Source organism: Protopterus annectens, chromosome 8.part0, assembly GCF_019279795.1.
Source record: "Protopterus annectens isolate FY-2018-M chromosome 8.part0, PAN1.0, whole genome shotgun sequence".
Taxonomy (NCBI): domain Eukaryota; kingdom Metazoa; phylum Chordata; order Ceratodontiformes; family Protopteridae; genus Protopterus; species Protopterus annectens.
In genome coordinates, this window is record NC_056741.1 from 534,439,273 (window position 1) to 534,456,158 (window position 16,886).

At 45.8% G+C, this 16,886-nt stretch overlaps 1 protein-coding gene across 1 annotated transcript in view; it reads right to left on the minus strand.

Annotated features, from left to right (window-relative positions):
• Window positions 1-16,886, minus strand: part of SETDB1 (SET domain bifurcated histone lysine methyltransferase 1) — a gene marked incomplete in the record, with an annotated part of 3,089,600 nt that overhangs the window by 2,692,516 nt on the left and 380,198 nt on the right. Inside the window, 1 exon segment of the mRNA XM_044080041.1 lies at window positions 11,880-12,040. Coding sequence (XP_043935976.1) covers window positions 11,880-12,040 — 161 coding nt within the window.

Here is a 16,886-nt window from a genome sequence, read left to right on the forward strand (position 1 = left end):
CCCAAAAGAAAATTCCTCAGGAGGAGAGGCAGAAGGAATGGAGTCTTCTGCGTCAGAATCCTCATAGGGAGAATAAGGGCCTTCTGGAGGATTTGAGTTGTCTGAATCATCAGAAGAATAATCTGTAGAAACTGGTTCAGGGGCCCTGCTCTAGGCCTGTTCTCTGGACCGGGATGAGAGGCCCTGTCAGGGTGAGGTTGGGATCCCCTGATCAAAGAAATGAGATCCTCTGCCAGGCTAAGCATTTGGGAACTAGAGCTAGGCCTGTGTGAGGGGGTTTTAGAAGGCAAGGCCTTAGAAGATTTAGCTGCTTTAGCCCTAGAGAAAGCCTTGATAGACATGGATGCAGGAGGCCTAGCAGCTCCACGTGCAGGAGTAGATATGTCTAAAGGAATAGTATCTGATAAATCCTGGGTGCCTGCTACAGCAGGAGAAATTTCAGTAGCAGATTCAGCCATGCTGTGTGAGGCCTCAGCTGCAGGAGGAATGCTTTCGGCCGAAGGAAGAACCGAGACACTCGCGGTTGGCTTAACCGTGGTTTCGGCCGAAACTGCGGACCGCGAGTGTCGGTCATTTTCCTTACGCTTTTTAGCTAATTGTGAAGTCGGAGTCTCCGACGGCATTTTGTAAGCAAAAGCGGGACCAAAAACTCCTCCGCAAACTCCGACCGACGTCTAAGTGTTCGTCGGTTGAAGGAAGCACAGGCTAGACAAGCTGCTACGTCGTGGTCTAGGCCTAAGCAAGGAAGGCAGTAAGAGTGGAAATCCTTATGAGGTATTTGTTTCCCACAAGTTAAACAATTATTTACTTTTTCTGACATCGGCTGAGGCAAGAAAGAGTCCCCAACGGGGTACTTAGCTTTTAGAAGTCTTGGTAGTAGAAATCTCTGGATCTGACCGACCGGCACAAGCGAACAGCTTCTGCTTCGGGCACTGCGCGGCAAGAAAGACTGAGGAAAATGGCGTCGGCTGATGCCTTTATACCCAATTGACAGCAGCAGTGATGTCGGGTGAAGTGCGACATCAGCCGAGGCCAGACCCAGACTTTGGAATCCGGCCGACCGAAGGGCTGCCTGAGGCAGGACAACCCATTTGTTAGGACTGCAGATGCATCCTTGAAGGACATTGGGGTCGGACAAGGGTCTGATGCCACTCGCCCCCTCGGAGCCGACGAGGGAGCCCCGGTGCCCAGATCCCTCGACGGAAGGCACCATCGAGGGAATCGGAGCCGACGACGGAACCAAAGGAGATAGAGTTATCGGAGCCGACGGTTCCACTACTTGAAACCCAACGAACTCTGGCTCTAAGCTAAATGGAGTCGGAGGTGGAACATCGATAGAAGCATATGGAGCAGACACCTGTTGAGGAGGGAGCAGACACCTGTTGAGAAGGGCTGGACAACATCTTGGCAAGTGCCTGCGACTTTAGCAACCTACTGACCACTCTCTCCACGTCGTGATCCGACAGCCTAGAGGATCGAGAGGAGTGAGAAGATCTATGACTGCGCTCACTCTGAAGCAAGGGAGACAGAGGAGCCAAATGTATTGATTCCAAAGAAGGGGACCTCAGCTTCTTGTGGCTCCACAAAGGCTCCGAAGTTTCTGGTGGAGCCGACGGGGAGGTAGTCTTATCGGTTCCAGCTGGAACCGAAGTAGCAGATAGAGTCTGAACCAAAGACTGCTCCGAACTTGGAGCCGACAGCTTGGTAGATTTAGGGGATTTTACAGGCTGAGTCTTGGCTGGTGAATCCTGGGACTTTAAAAGACCCCTAAGAAAGTACAGTTTTGTACCTACCATAAATGTAGATGTCCGAACTGGATAGCATCTGCAGTCATAACAAGTGGGTTGTCCTGTCGTCAGGCAGCCCTGCAGTCGGTTCCTCAGTCTTTCTTGCGGCGTGGCGCCAAGCAAGCTGTTCGCAAGTGCCGTGCGTCGTCGGGATCAGAGATTACTTCTACTATACTACTTAAGACTTCGATGTCAGAAAAAGTTAACAATTGTTTAACCTGTGGGAAACAAATACCTCATAAAGATTTGCCCAGCCCACGGCGTAGCAGCCTGTTCGCCTGTGCCTCTTTCAACCGACGAGCGGCTTTAGGGCGAGAACAGGTTCTGATTTTGCGTACATTATGCCGTCGGATCCTCCACTACCCCCAAAAAAAGAAATAAAGAGATACGACTTCGCGGGTCCGCGGTTTCGGCCGAAACCACGGTAAAAAGCAACCGAGTGTCTCGTTCGGGCGAAAAAACCAAAGAAACTGCTCAAAGTACAGCTGAACCTATTCTTACAACTGAGGCCCCTGCTACAACTCTTGAATCGACCTCAGAAATCTTACCCACTACGGTGGTTGACTTATCAGACACCATCCCTTGGATGTCTCTACCCCAGGGTGCTGCTAGGCCTCCAGCTGCCATGTCCATTAAGGCCTTCGCCAGGGCTAAAGCAGCCAAGACTACTAAAACAGTGCCTGTTAAACCCCCACATCCAGGCCCTCTTCTAGTTCTCAAATGCTTTCTTTGGCAGAAGATTTAATTTCTTTAATTAGAGGATCTCAATCTCACCCAGACAGGGCCTCTCAGCCCCAGAGAAGAGACCTAGGGCAGAGCCCTGAGCCAGTGTCTTCTGATGATTCTGCTGATGAATCAGACATAACTGACCAGCCTGAGGCTCCCTTCTCCAATTTTGAAGATTCTGATGCTGAAGAATCCATTCCAGCTGCTTCCCCACCAGAAGAATTCTCCTTGAAACCTTGCATGCCATAGAACAGTTCCAATGGCAGCAACAGGATTTTTCAGACTCCAGAAAAGACTTAGGACCTTTCTGCACCTCCCACAGCACAGGCCCTTAGCTATACCTCCTGTTCTCCTGTGGTGGATGATGCTTTCAATGATGTTTGCCAGATTCTTTACCCCAGCCCCTGCCAAACCAGACAGATTTTACAGGGTGCCAGATACTCATCACCACCTTTACAAGGCCCCACTTGCAGACCCAGAAACTATATCCCAGGGTCCCAAGGCAGTAGCCACGACCACAGCTAAAACCTTATTCCTTCTGAAAGGGAAGCAAGGTCACTAGACAGATGGGGTAAAAGGTCTACACTTCAGCTACTCTCTCAGCTAGAGCTTTAAACTGTCAGTTTCACATGATACAATACCAAGAGTTTATGCTTGATCAGTTAACTAAAAACTAACCACTGATGAATCTCTTGATAAGAAATATGTATTAGAGATGGTAAATAACATACAACAGGTTAGCAACCATTCCTTAAAATGTGGCTATGATGCACTGGAGGCTTCATTTAGATCAGCCATGACAGGCACAGTGATAAGAAGGCATGCATGGCTAAAGATCATGTTAAAGCTAAGTTGCTAGATGCTCCTATGGACAAGACAAGTTTGTTTGGTACACCTGCCCAGCAGGTAAGAAGAAAATGGAAGAAAAGGCAAAATCTGTTCAAACTGTTAAAGATTTCTTGCAGGTTCAACCCCAAGGTTTAGCAGGAACTGGCCTGCCAAAAATTGGTCCTTTCCTGACTCCACAAAATTTCAAAGGGGCAGGAATAGGCGTTCAGAGGCAGAAACCAATCCAGAGGAGGTGCCTACAGAGGACCTACAGTGGCAAGGTAACAACAGAGGCACAGACACAGCCACTGCCACTACATCAGCACAACCACAGTGACAAGAACTGGCACTACATAACAAAAGACAAGTGGATTTTACAAACCATAGATCAAGGTTACTTCCACACTTTACCAGTCAAAGAGGAATGCCAAATCTACCTCCAAATCAAAAACAGAGGCTCTACGCCAGATAATGGAGTTAGCAAACATGAGAGCTGTGGAAAGAGTGCCAACAGCAGAACAAGGAAAGGGGTTCTACTCCAGACTATTCCTCTTAAATACATACATCATTGTCCCAAAATTCAAAATGCTGACCCTACAGCAACTTCTTCATGCTGGGCAAGGAGTCTTGGCTGGTAACTCTAGATCTCAAGGAGGCATACCTGATTTCTTGCAGGATCAGAGCACTATCAATTCTCAGCATTGCCCTTTGGCTTATCTACTGCGCCCAGAGTATTCACAAAATGCCTGGCATCAATTCAAATTTACCCATACCTGGGCGACTGCCTGCTACAAGGGGAACAAAAAAGCAAGCTGACAACAGATTTACAAAGGGTCATTTACTTGCTACAAGGACTGGGATACACAGTCAATTTACAAAAGTCAAGGCTGATACCATCCCAAACAAGGACATTCTTGGTAGAATTGAACACACACAACAACAACAATGGCCTGACTACAGAACAAAAAAAAAAAACTTCCTCCTTTTTTCTTGGCACTAACAAAACTGAACATCTTGGTCCCATTTTGCCAGACACATATGAGGAACTACGGTGGGTACCTAAAATTTATGGTCCCCCCCAACACACACACAAGAAGAAAAAAGAACTAATTCCATTCTTAAAACAAAAGTTCCTATGGTATGGTGGCCTCAGGCCAGTCAAATGGACAAATGTGTGCAAGGATTGTGGACACAGGATCAACTTCACCTGCACATCAATCTAAAAGAAATGCTGGCAGTAAAACTGGCAATCCAAAAGTTCAAACCATTTCTCAAAGAGGCAGTTGATGAGATAAGGACAGACAACACCACAGTGTGTGGAGAATGACCTTGGAGCTGTGGACCCTGGCTCAAGCTACAACATTTCAGTACAGGCAATATTTGGGAAGCTGCGGACATCTTCAAGACCATCAAAATCAAGGAAGAGCGTCCAAGATAATCCCTGAGCTCTCCAAACTGGCCAAGACAACACTGTACCCACCTACTGAAGAGCATGTCTCGAACAATATGTGGCCAATACCCCTGATGCCTTTGATGTTAACTCAGCACGCTGCAACTGACTGCATGGAACATCACATAGCAGCAGCTAATCCAGAACTTTCCCAAAGAGTTAAAGACATTATTCAAAGATGTGTCAAACATAGATATGCCTAACATTCTGGAGTATCTGGCGAACTTCTTCATTCAGGCCCCTGTCCTACCTCCATCAAGATACATGCATCAGCTATTTCAGCAGAATACAGCTTTGATCCACCTGCTTTGCTCAGGCAGTTCCTCAGAGGAATCAAGAATGTAAAACCTCCAAGGAAACCACCATTACCAGCTTGGGATTTAAACTTTGTGCTAGAAAAGTTGACACTATCACCCTTTGAACCAGCAGCAACAGCAGACCTACAACACCTGTCATGGAAAACTGCTTTCCTACTGGCAATTACTTCAGCAAGGAGGGTTTCAGAACTACAGGCCTTAATGGCAGTGCAACCCTTCCTAATCTTCCACCAAGATAGAGTGTCCATGAGGACTAATCCTACATTTATGCCCAAGGTGGTATCCAGAGTGTCTTTAAACCAGGCAATCCACCTACCTACCTCTCTTCCCAACCCACAAAACAGAGGGAAAGAATACTGCATACCTTGGATGTACATAGACAGCTAACACTACTTGACTGACAGAACAAAAAATAGCAGAAAGACTGACCAACTTTTGTAGCCTATGCAACAGGAAGGGAAGGAAAAGCTATTTCCAAACAGACAATCTCCAAATGGATAGGAAATTGCATACGATACTGTTACTCCTTCCATGGAAAACCAATTCCACAGAACATAAGACCTCATTCTACAAGGGCAACAGCCACTACCACAGCCTTCTTCTGAGGGTGGGAACCAAAAACATTATTGAGGGGCTACTTGGACCTCCGTGCATACATTTGCCAAGCATTATAATTTGGCAGGGTTTGCCACTGCTGTACTGCAAGGGATCCTAAACACACCATAATCTACTTTTATCCTCCTCCCCTAGTTGGCTATGGTATTCTACCCACTTGTTATGACTGCAGATGCATCCATGAAGGACATAGTACAGTTTTGTACCTACCAAAAGTCACACTTCTTGAACCCAGACACTTTGGATTCTTTAGACATCCTGTAACAAGAAATACAACAGCTAACAAATCAAAATACAGTCGACGGAAAAATACAGTATACTACAGAATAAAGGTAAAGTTTTTTTTTTTTTTTTTTTTTTGATAGGAAAGCCTGTAACTTAAACGGCTAGCCTATAAAGAGGTAGAAGGAAAGCCTGTAACCTAAACGGCTAACCTGACAAGAAAAGGATGGGGGGGGGGGGGACTCTCTAAATTAAACGAGTTCTACAAGGAAGGGAAGGGAGCTACAAATACACACTTAGCCAACACAACAAAAATAAGACTAAAAGTTAACAATAACCCCTAGGAAAAAGATTATTTCTAGTAAAAAGGTTCTATAAAGAAACTTTATATGAGCCTGAACCAGAAAAATGACACCTTGCAGCTGAAGGGGCAAACGAGATCTGGGTAGCTATCGCTAGGCATCATGGGATAAGGGGTAGCCACGAGCCAGTAAACAACTCTCGAGCTATAGAAGATGGCAGAGTCGGAGCCGAGGATCGGCTCCGATCCCAACCAGCAAGAACGAAGGCGAGATGGACAACTTAACATCATAAAATTCAAATTCCAGGGAGAATAAGGTGTCTTCACTAAAGGCCTCATGTGAAAAGAACCTTTTAGAAAAGCCTTAGACAATTGGTGAGCCATAATATTCAATCCATCGATCCCTAGATGGAAATCAGATATAGCAGCTAATTGTACTCGCACCGTGGCAGCCGCTGCTCCTTTGTTGAAAATTTCTGTCAAGAATTATAAAATAAAAGACGATGGCACTTGGTAAGGGTCAATGTTATGGGAAGAAGCCCAAATGATAAATCTCTTCCACTTACTACGATACAATTTTCTAGTGGAAGGTTTATGGGAAGCCAACAAAATTTGACCAGTGTCATGGGAAAGATTATAAAAGCCTGGCTATGCGGGGAACTGGAGCAGCCAAGCGGTCAGCTTTAGTGTCTGCAATGATGGATGAAGATCCCCAGAGGGATGTGTCAGTAAGTCCAGAACTGGGTCCAGGATCCATGGGTCTTCCAGAATGTGACAGTAAAGAAACTGAAACCAAATCTGCCGAGGCCAATGAAGGGCTCTATAAGGATGATTGTCCGTCCCAGCGACTTTGCTTTCTGTAAGAATCTGGGTATCAGAGGAATTGGGGGAAATGCATAGAGGAGACCCGGGAGCCAATCGTGGACAAGAGCATCCCTCGGGGAGTGACCTGGCATGGGAATCAGGGCAAAATAGCTTCTGCATTTGTTGTTGAGATGACTGGCAAACAAGTCGCAGGAAGGCTGGTCCCATTTGCGGAAAATCCTGTCAGCAATCTCTTGTTTGGGGGACCATTCATGGGGCAATAAAATTGCCCTGCTCAGTCTGTCTGCTATGACGTTGGATTTGCCCGGGATGTGCGTTGCTAACAGAAAGCGCTGGGATGACACTGCCCACTGCCATACTCTGAGGGCTTCTCGGCAAAGGGGTAAGACTTTGTCTCGCCTTGCTTGTTCAGGTACCAGACCACTGACATGTTGTCTCTGTCTGTATTGCAATTTTCCCTAGAGGAAGAGAGTCCTGAAAGTTTTGCAACACTAGAAGTACTGCTCTCATCTCCAGAACAGTGATATGCAGATGTGATTCTTGATCTGTCCATGTGCCTTGGGCAGTCTTTCCCTGAAAAAGCTCCCCTCCTCCACTCTATCAGGGAAGCGTCCGTGGTCACAGTGGCAACTGGAGGGGGTAGCATGAAGGGACGTCCTACTGTGACATGAAGAGATGTCAACCACCACTGAAGATCCTTCTTGCAGGAATTCGTTATCAGGATCGTGTGACTCATTGGAAGTTCTTGGTAAGACCACTGCGTGAATAGAACCCACTGAAAGATTCTCATAATCATCCTTGCTAACGGGATCGCCAAGATTGCTACTGCCATCAATCCTAGTACTTTCAATACTACTGCAGTCGGTGCTCTCTTCTTTGATACCAAGGACATGATGTGCTGGCGAAGAATACAAATCCTTTCTGGTGGAAGACGAAGAGTGGTGGTTGACGTGTCTAATTCTGTCCCTACAAAAACGATATGCTGCGATGGCAACAAGGCAGACTTTTCAAAGTTGACTGTAATGCCTAGCTGATCGCAGAGTGTCAGAGTAGCCTCTCTCGCTTGAAGAAGTTGATGCCTGGTGGTGGAGGTAAGGAGCCAATCATCCAAATATGGAAACACCTGGAATCCTAGATGCCTCAGGTGAGCCGTGACTACTGCAATGCACTTGGTGAACACTCTGGGGGCTGTAGTGAGACCATAGGACAGAGCTCGGAATTGATAATGATTGGCTCTGAGCTGGAAATGCAGGTGATCTCTGAATGGCCTGGCCATCTTTATATGGTAGTACGCATCCTTGAGATCGATCGAGCACATCCAATTGTCCTTCCCTAGAAACGGGAGTATGGACTGTAGCGTGACCATTCGGAACTTCTCTTATCTCACAAATGGGTGCGTCTGCTAAGATCCAAAATGGGTCTCCAGTTCCCTGTTTTCTTTGGAACCAAAAAGAATCTTGAGTAATTTCCGAATTCTGTCTAGTCTGCTGGGAATGGTTGGATGACTTTTTTCTAGCAATCGGCGTACCTCTATTGCTGCTTGTCCCATGTGACTGGGTGGAACGTCCGGGATTTTTTTGACGGGAAGGGGCTGGGCGGAGAACGGTATGAAATACCCCCTGGAAATGATACTTTGTACCCAACTGTCATTTGTTACATTTAGCCAGGCTTTTGGGTACAATGATAAGCGACCCTCGACCTCCTCCAGAATAGGACAGCCAGGCCTCCCTTCAGGAGCACTGGTAGGACTGACCAGAGAAGTGATCTCTGTCACCTTGGTGTTGCAGACCCCCTCTGCCACGAGGGCGGCGTCTTCCATTGAAACCCCTCCTCTGCCTCTGGAAGGGGGCTCTCCACATGTGTCTTGAAAGGCTCCTTGGGCTTTCCAGAACCACATCTTTCCTCCCCCTCTAACCTTTAGGAAAGGGTCGTGTGGGGGTGGAAAAACGGACTTCGACGGCAGACAGTCTTTCCTTCTTGCTCACACCTGGTCAAAGTCTCCTTCACCTTTAGCCCAAACAAAGATGAGCCATCAAATGGGTTATTCGTAAAGGAAGACTTGAAGTGTTCCACGAAGGAACAAAGTCGCATTCAGGCATGCCTACGAAGAGCAATTCCTGTACCTGCAGCTCTGCTCGAACCATCAGCTGCGTAAGATACGAGGCGCATGGACGAGTTGACTATCGAATTAAGGGTAGCGAGCTGGGTGGCAACTTTGTCAGACACACCCGTAGCTACAGCACCCTGAAGAGCATCTCCCAACTCCTTAAGGAGATCTCTCTGCAGTCTGGTAAAATGGGTCAAGTAGTTCAGTGATCTGAGTGAGAAAGTCGTTGAACTAAACATGTGTTTCCCATATCTATCCATGATCCTAGATTCTCTGTTAGGAGGATAGATAGACGAGGAAGTCTCAGACATTTCCTTTTTAGTGGCTGCCGCCACCACCATGGCATTAACAGGGACTCCCTTGGTCAAAAAGGACTTACCCACGGGGGCAGAAATAAACTTAAGCCTCCTAGGAACAAGTTCCATAGATTCTGGTGACTCCCACACCCTACGAGAGACCAGATCCATAAGCTCATCGTAGGGCAGAGATACCCAAGAGGTGGAAGGTTGAGACCCGAACGCCTTCAGGAGAACAGACTCGTCCTCAATAGGGCTCTTGGACTGCCAATCACCCATCTGCCTAAGAATTTCAAGAATCTCCGCAAAGGAGATGTTCTCAGAGGGGAATCTAGGGGGCCCTTCTGACTCATCCAAGTCAGTGTCCGATGTGAGAAACCCCTTGGGGGGGGCCCAAATGCCTCCTCTTGCATAATCTCTTCCGCGGAACCTCTTCAGGGGGAACTTCTGGAGAGGTCTCAGAAGAGCAGGGAGTACCTTGTGGGGCTACCTGAGGCTCAGGGTCTCTATGCTTGGGATGACCAGAGGAGACTGAAACTGGCATAGGCACTTTAGGGGAAGAAGAGGCCAGACCTTGAGATGAGCAAGTCTTAGGAGACCACACTCGCCTCATGGCTTCGAATGCACCTCGGCTCCGATGAGGAGTCGACGGAGCCGCGATCTCCTCCCACACCGAAGCTGTGGGCTTCGAGCCCGAGGTAGGAGCCGAGCTCACCCAAGCCGAGGCCCCGAAAGGAAGAGTCGACACCAAGTCGGTGTGGCTATCCTCCATGGACCTGACCGGAGAGTGTCAGCTCCTAGAGTACCCGGTCGGCACCAAGAATGTCCGAGCAGATGGAACCGATGACACTGGAGCAGGTGTCTGCTCCAAGGGATCCACAATCATCAGGTCAGCCTCCTCCGGCTCCAAAGGTCCAGTATGGCTCGGAGGAGGAGCAGACAATTCAAGAGTAGTGGTCTGCGGCTCCAACTGTTGGGTCTGAGCAGACAGCAATTTAGCTAGGCCTGGTGCCTTTAAGAGTTACTGAACAAGCCGGTCCATATCCAGGTCAGAAAGGCTGACAGAGGACCTGGAAGAGTGAACAGATGGAGCTGATTGGAGCGGTATGGATGGAAGTTTTTTCGGCAACCGGTTCCAGAGCAGTGTCCCGGTTCCGAAAAGAACAGACTGTCGGTTCCAAAGGCAGTGGAGCCGAAGACACCACACTTTGACCATTTTCCTTTTTTAGACCTGGATTCAGAGGAAGATTTGGATGATTTGCTGGCCCCATCCTGGTCAGACAATGCCTCAGAAAAAGGGTGTTTAATAATACCCCTATCAATTAACTTCCTCTTCCTTTCTGCAAGCACGCTGGTGGAAAAGGCGTGACACACACTGCATGACTCTTGCAGGTGCACCTCACCCAAACAGTAAACACACTGCACATGGGCATCCGTGACGGACATTTTCTGTCTGCAGTCTGGGCATTTTTTAAACCCACACTTTGGATGTTTATCTTTTTCTTCAGACATTTCACAATTTCCACTAAAATGGAACACACTATTTAACTATGAGCTATTTTAGAAATCTAACTAACCAACTCACACAAAACACACACAGCCCAAAAGGGGCAACTAACAACTACATCAATATAAACAGGATTAAGTAATCCAATAACAAGAGTCCTAAACAGGGAACACTGACTAACAACTATAAGGAGAGATCCTAAGGCCAAAGGGCTGAAGGCAATGAAAGATTTTACTGAGGAAAGGGGGTTGAACACAGAAAACTATCTACTAGCTAGTAATATCTAGTATTATATAGTAATCAAAGATATATAAAAATTGAAATATATAACTTGCTGAAAGTTGAAAACTCCCAATAATAGTCTCGAGCAACGCTGGAAACCAAGAGATCCATGCCGCGGCAAACTAGATCTGAGGCAATTCCAGCAGTGCATTGTGGGATAAGGGGTTGGGTCTCAAGCTACTGGAGAACTTTGAGCTTGTTAGTCGGCCGTGTCGGAGCTGAGGATCGGCTCCGAACCCATCAGTGAAGAATTAACGGCGAGAATGAACAACTTCACATCGAAATTTCAGGAGTCGGCCGGCACTTGCGAATTGCTTCTGCTTCAGGCACCGTGCGGCAAGCAAGACTGATGTAATGGCATCGGCTGCATGTTTTATACCCCTGACGACCTGACGTCATGGAAGAAGGGACAGCAACTGACGCAGGACCCAAGACTTTGTTAATCAGGCCGACTGAGGGCAACCTGCCAGCAGATTACCGAAATGTAATGACTGCAACAGTGAAACACGATGAACATCAAGCAGTTTATTTCTAGTTACTTAAACAAAACAGCACACTTAAAGACAAACAAAGAGGTTAAAACGCCAAAAGAAGATTACAAGATTCTGAGTCATACCTGAATGAATGCTGAGCACATCATCGTCATCATCATCATCCAGAATTTCAATCACCTCTACAGGCTTGTGCGAATCTTCCTCATCAGAGCTACTTTCTTTGTAATTTAAACCAAGTTTACAGTACAAATCCTTTACTAAAGACTCACAGCTCTCGACAGATCTGCAAATGAAATTTAAACCAGAGAAGAATTAAACTTCTATTTCACACTTAGAAACATAATCTTTACAGAGTAGCATTTTTATATGAACAACAAATATACAAGTGCTCACCATATCAGTCCATCTTCAAGACAGCCCTCTGTAGCTTGACACAACTAGGATACAATTTTTGACAGCCATCACATGGCAATTCTCTACAATCACAAGCTACTGTGTGAACACATCCATCCCCGTAACAGTGGATGTAGTCACATTCCTGTTCCACATTAAAAGCATCTTGGGCATCAAGCTCATCAGCTCCATCTTCTATGGAACATAGGTCAGCTACATTGTCAAGAAATAAACAACTGTAAACATGTTAAATACTGCTAAAGAATTCTCATCGAGAAGCAGAATACACTGGTTTCAATGCAATGGCCTCCTTCAAAATAAGATTAGTCAATTAAGTTTAATCAACTCCCAATTTAATTGAAGAACAGCTAACGCTAAGAGTGAGATCTTTTTTTTTCAATAATAAATCTTTATTATTTTACCAATTGTTCATACAATGAAAAAAGAGTAAGATCTTAAAACTGCATTGATAAGGAAGTTTCCCCTTAACCCCATGATTGTTCAACTTCAGAGTTAATATATTTATTAGATGCAAAGGCACAGGAAATACTGGAGGGACGCAAATGTCTTTATTTTGTGACAGTCACTGCTCAACACTGTCAACTACACTATTTTGATATTTTACTATCTACTGTTCATAGTAATGCAGTTTGTTAAACTTCTACACATCCTGGAGGACAATATTAAATGAGGAGAATGCTGGTACAGGATAGGCCTTTGTTCAGCATCTCAGTTAGGTATTTCAAAATCTGAGGAATATTTGGTACAATCATGTCAATCCCTTGTGCCTGGTTCCAAGCACAGAATCTCTTCCATTTTTCAGCATAAGATTTTCTGGTACTAGGCCTCCTGGCTTTCAAAATAACATCCATCACTGCTTTAGAAAGAGGGGTGTTTTGAATGACTACATTATCCGCCATGCTGCCAGATTTAAGGTCTTGAGTTGGCTGTGCAGGATCTGATTGTTTTGTTGGGACAGTAAGTGAGGAATTTGAGGCAATGTCCTGGCTGGGTATTGAGACAGGTTCCTTAGGACTGGGTACCAATGCTGACGGGGCCAGTCTGGGGCAATCAGTATCATTTTTTGTCTTCTCTTGTCTGACATTTAGGAGTACCTTGGAGAGGAGGGGCAGTGGGGGAAAGGCATATACTGTTAAGTTTTTTCAGCTGAAAGACAGACCACCGACTTTCCATGCTTGCTTGCGATAAGCCTTTGTGCAGAATCTCTGTAGTTGGCAGTTGTGAGGGGAGGCAAATAGATCTATGTCCAAGCATCCCCATTTCCTTATTATCATGCTGAAAACTTGCGGATCCAATTTCCACTCGTGGGGATCCAAGAGGTTTCTGCTTAGTTCGTCTGCCAGAGTATTTATCTTTCCTGGCAGGAATTGTGCCTGCAGATGTACTTGGTAAGTCAATGTTGTGTCTCAAAGTCATGGCCAGTCTGCAAAGGGGGTAGGAATGAGTGCCTCCCTGCTTGTTTATGTACCACATGACTGTGGTATTGTCTGTCTTTAATCGGTAGTTGTCCCGGATGAAGTAGATCCTTGAAGGTTGTCAGGGCATTCTGAACAGCTAGCATCTGTTTTTGAATGATATGTAGATGCATTTGGTTTGCGGACCATGCACCCTGAATACATCTTCCTGCCATGTGGGCCCTCCAGGCATAATCTGATGCATCTGTTGTTAATGTCTGCCTGGCTGGGGGTAAGGTGAATGGCTGTCCCTTGTTGTGGTGACAGGTCTTTGCCCACCATCGAAACTCCTGTTGCAGGCAGGGAATGAGGGTAATTATTGCTTCCAGGTTGTGGCAATGTTGAATCCAAACACTTTTTAGATACCATTGAAGTTTCCTCATATGCAGTCTTGCATATGGAATTAGCAGAATGCAGGATGCCATGAAGCCCAAAGCCTGCAGAATTTTTCTTGCAGATAACTGGGCCTTTGTTGCCAACAGTTTGAAATAAGTAGTCAGTTGCCTTTGTTTGTCTGGCGTGAGATAAGCCATCTGGGCAATTGTATTTAAGCTTGCACCCAGGAATATTATCTTTTGAGAGGGTACTAGTTTTGATTTCTTTTCATTTACTGTGTACCCTAGGCAAATTAGTAATCTTTTTACAAACGCCAGATGCTTTAGTAGAATGTCTTTGGTCTCTGCTTGAATAAGACAGTCATCCAAGTAGGGATATATTTGAATTCCTCTGTCTGCAAAATGCAGTTACTGGTGCCAGGCATTTTGTGTAGACCCTGGGCGCAGTAGACAAGCCAAAGGGCAGTGCAAAGAATTGGTAGTGAATTGAGCCAGCTATGAATCTGAGGTATCTTCTGCAAGATTGTCTGATTGGGACATGCAGGTATGCCTCTTTGAGGTCCAAAGTTACAAGCCAAGCCTTCTTGCCCAGCATGGGCAGAAGCTGTTGTAGTCTCAACATTTTGAATTTCGGAACGTCCAGAAAAGTACTCAGAATAGACAGGTCCAGAATTGGTCTCCATGCTTTGTCCTTTCTTGGTATTAAAAAAAGTCTTGAGTAAAATCCTTGTCCCTGCTCTTGTTGTGGCACTGGCTGAATGGCCCTCATGTCCATGAGAGATGAAAAGTACAGTTGTGTACCTACCATAAATGTAGATGTTAGAGTGTATTCACTGTTGCAGTCATTACACTTGGGTTATCCTGCTGGCAGGTGACCCGCAGTCAGCCCGAGTTCCAAAGTCTTGGTCCGGCGTCGGTTGCTGTCGCCTCTTCCCTGATGTCAGTGCGCCAGGGGAATAAAAGTTGCAACCGATGCCATTTTCTTCAGTTTTTCTTGCCCCAGATGTCAGGTGCCCCCAGATAGGAAGGCTGAAAAGATAAAAATATGCCAAAAAAAATGCATATATTACTATAAACATTTCCTTCATCTACATGCAAATACACCACATAGGTTGTATAGAGTTGAGAAGTACAGAAAAATCCCAGCAAAGAAAAGGGGGATGGTGGGTGGGTAACCTGGACTGCAACAATGAATACACTCTAACATCTATATTTATGGTAGGTACACAACTGTACTATGTTCATCGTGTTTCACTGTTGCAGACATTACACTTGGGTAGAATCCCAAAGCTGAGGTTGGGTGGCTGGATCTATATTGGATTTGGCGAGGCTAACAAGCCCTGCAGAACTGCAATGGCAAAGCCTGCTCTGGATTTAGAGTAGAGAGGTAAGTGGTAGTACTTGGTGAAAGTGTGCACTACGCTCCAGGTTGCAGCTTCTAAAATGTCTTTGGTTGGTACTCCTCTGAGGAAAGTTGCTGAAGTGGCTGCTGCTCTGGTAGAATGAGGCCTAATGCCCTTAGGCACTGATTTGCCATGTTGTGCATAACAGAAGCGGATGCAGTGTCCTATCCATTTGGAGACTGTCTGCTTTGTAATAGGCTTTCCTTGTGATCCTGCAGCATATGCTACAAACAGTTGCTCAGTTTTTCTGAAAGCTTTTGTTTTGTCCAAGTAGAATCGTAGCTGCCTGTGTATATCCAAAGCGTGCAGAAGTCTTTCCCCTTTATTCTGGGGATTTGGGTAGAAAGTAGGTAAATGAATGGTTTGGTTTAAGGCCACACTGGAGACCACTTTTGGCATGAATGTTGGGTTTGTCCTAAGAGAAACCCTGCCTGATGAAAAATGAGGAAAGGTTCCACAGCCATCAATGCCTGTAACTCTGAGACTCTTCTTGCTGAAGTTACTGCTAGGAGCAGAGCAGTTTTCCATGACAAGAATTTTAGATCAGCTGTGCTGGCTGGTTCAAAAGGAGGCAGTGTGAGTTTTTCTAAAACAAAATTGAGGTCCCCAAGTAGGTAATGGTGCTCTCCTTGGCGGGTCTTATATTGTTTGCCCCTCTGAGGTACTGTCGTTGTAGAGGATGTGAAAAATAGGAGGATCTGTATTGTAATGAGCTGAAATGGCAGAGGCATGGATTTTAATAGATGAGAAAGATAGGCCTTTGTCTAACATCTGAGGTATTGCAAAATCTGAGGTATATTAGGGGCAAGTGGTTCGAGCCCGTGTGCCCAGTTCCAAGCACAGAATCTCTTCCATTTGTCTGCATAAGATTTCCTAGTGTTGGGCCTCCTGGCTTCTAAAATAACATCCATAACAGCTTTAGACAGAGGTGCAGTCCGAGTGACTACATTATCTGCCATGCTGCCAGTCTGGTGCAATCAGGATCATTTTTGGCCTTTCTTGTCTGACTTTTAGTAGCACCTTGGTGAGAAGCGGCATCGGAGGGAAGGCATAGACTGTCAGGCCTTTCCAGCTGAATGATAGAGCATCCACTTTCCATCCTTGTGAGTGATAAGTTCTTGTGCAAAATTTCTGTATTTGGTAATTGTGAGGGGAGGCAAAAAGATCTATATCTGGGCGTCCCCATTTCCTTGTTATCATGCTGAACACTTGTGGATTTAGCTTCCATTCATGAGGATCCATGAGATTTCTGCTTAGTTCGTCTGCCAGTGTATTTTTTGTTCCTGACAGGAATTGTGCTTGCAGATATACTTGGTAGGTCAGTGCTGTGTTCCACAAAGTCATGGCTTGTCTGCATAAGGGGTAGGAATGTGTGCCCCCCTTGCTTATGTACCACATAACTGTGGTATTGTCCGTCTTTATTAATAGTTGTCCTGGATGTATTAGGTCCTTGAAGGCTGTCAGGGCATTCTGTACAGCTAGCATCTCTTTTTGATTGATGTGAAGATGCATTTGCTCCTTGG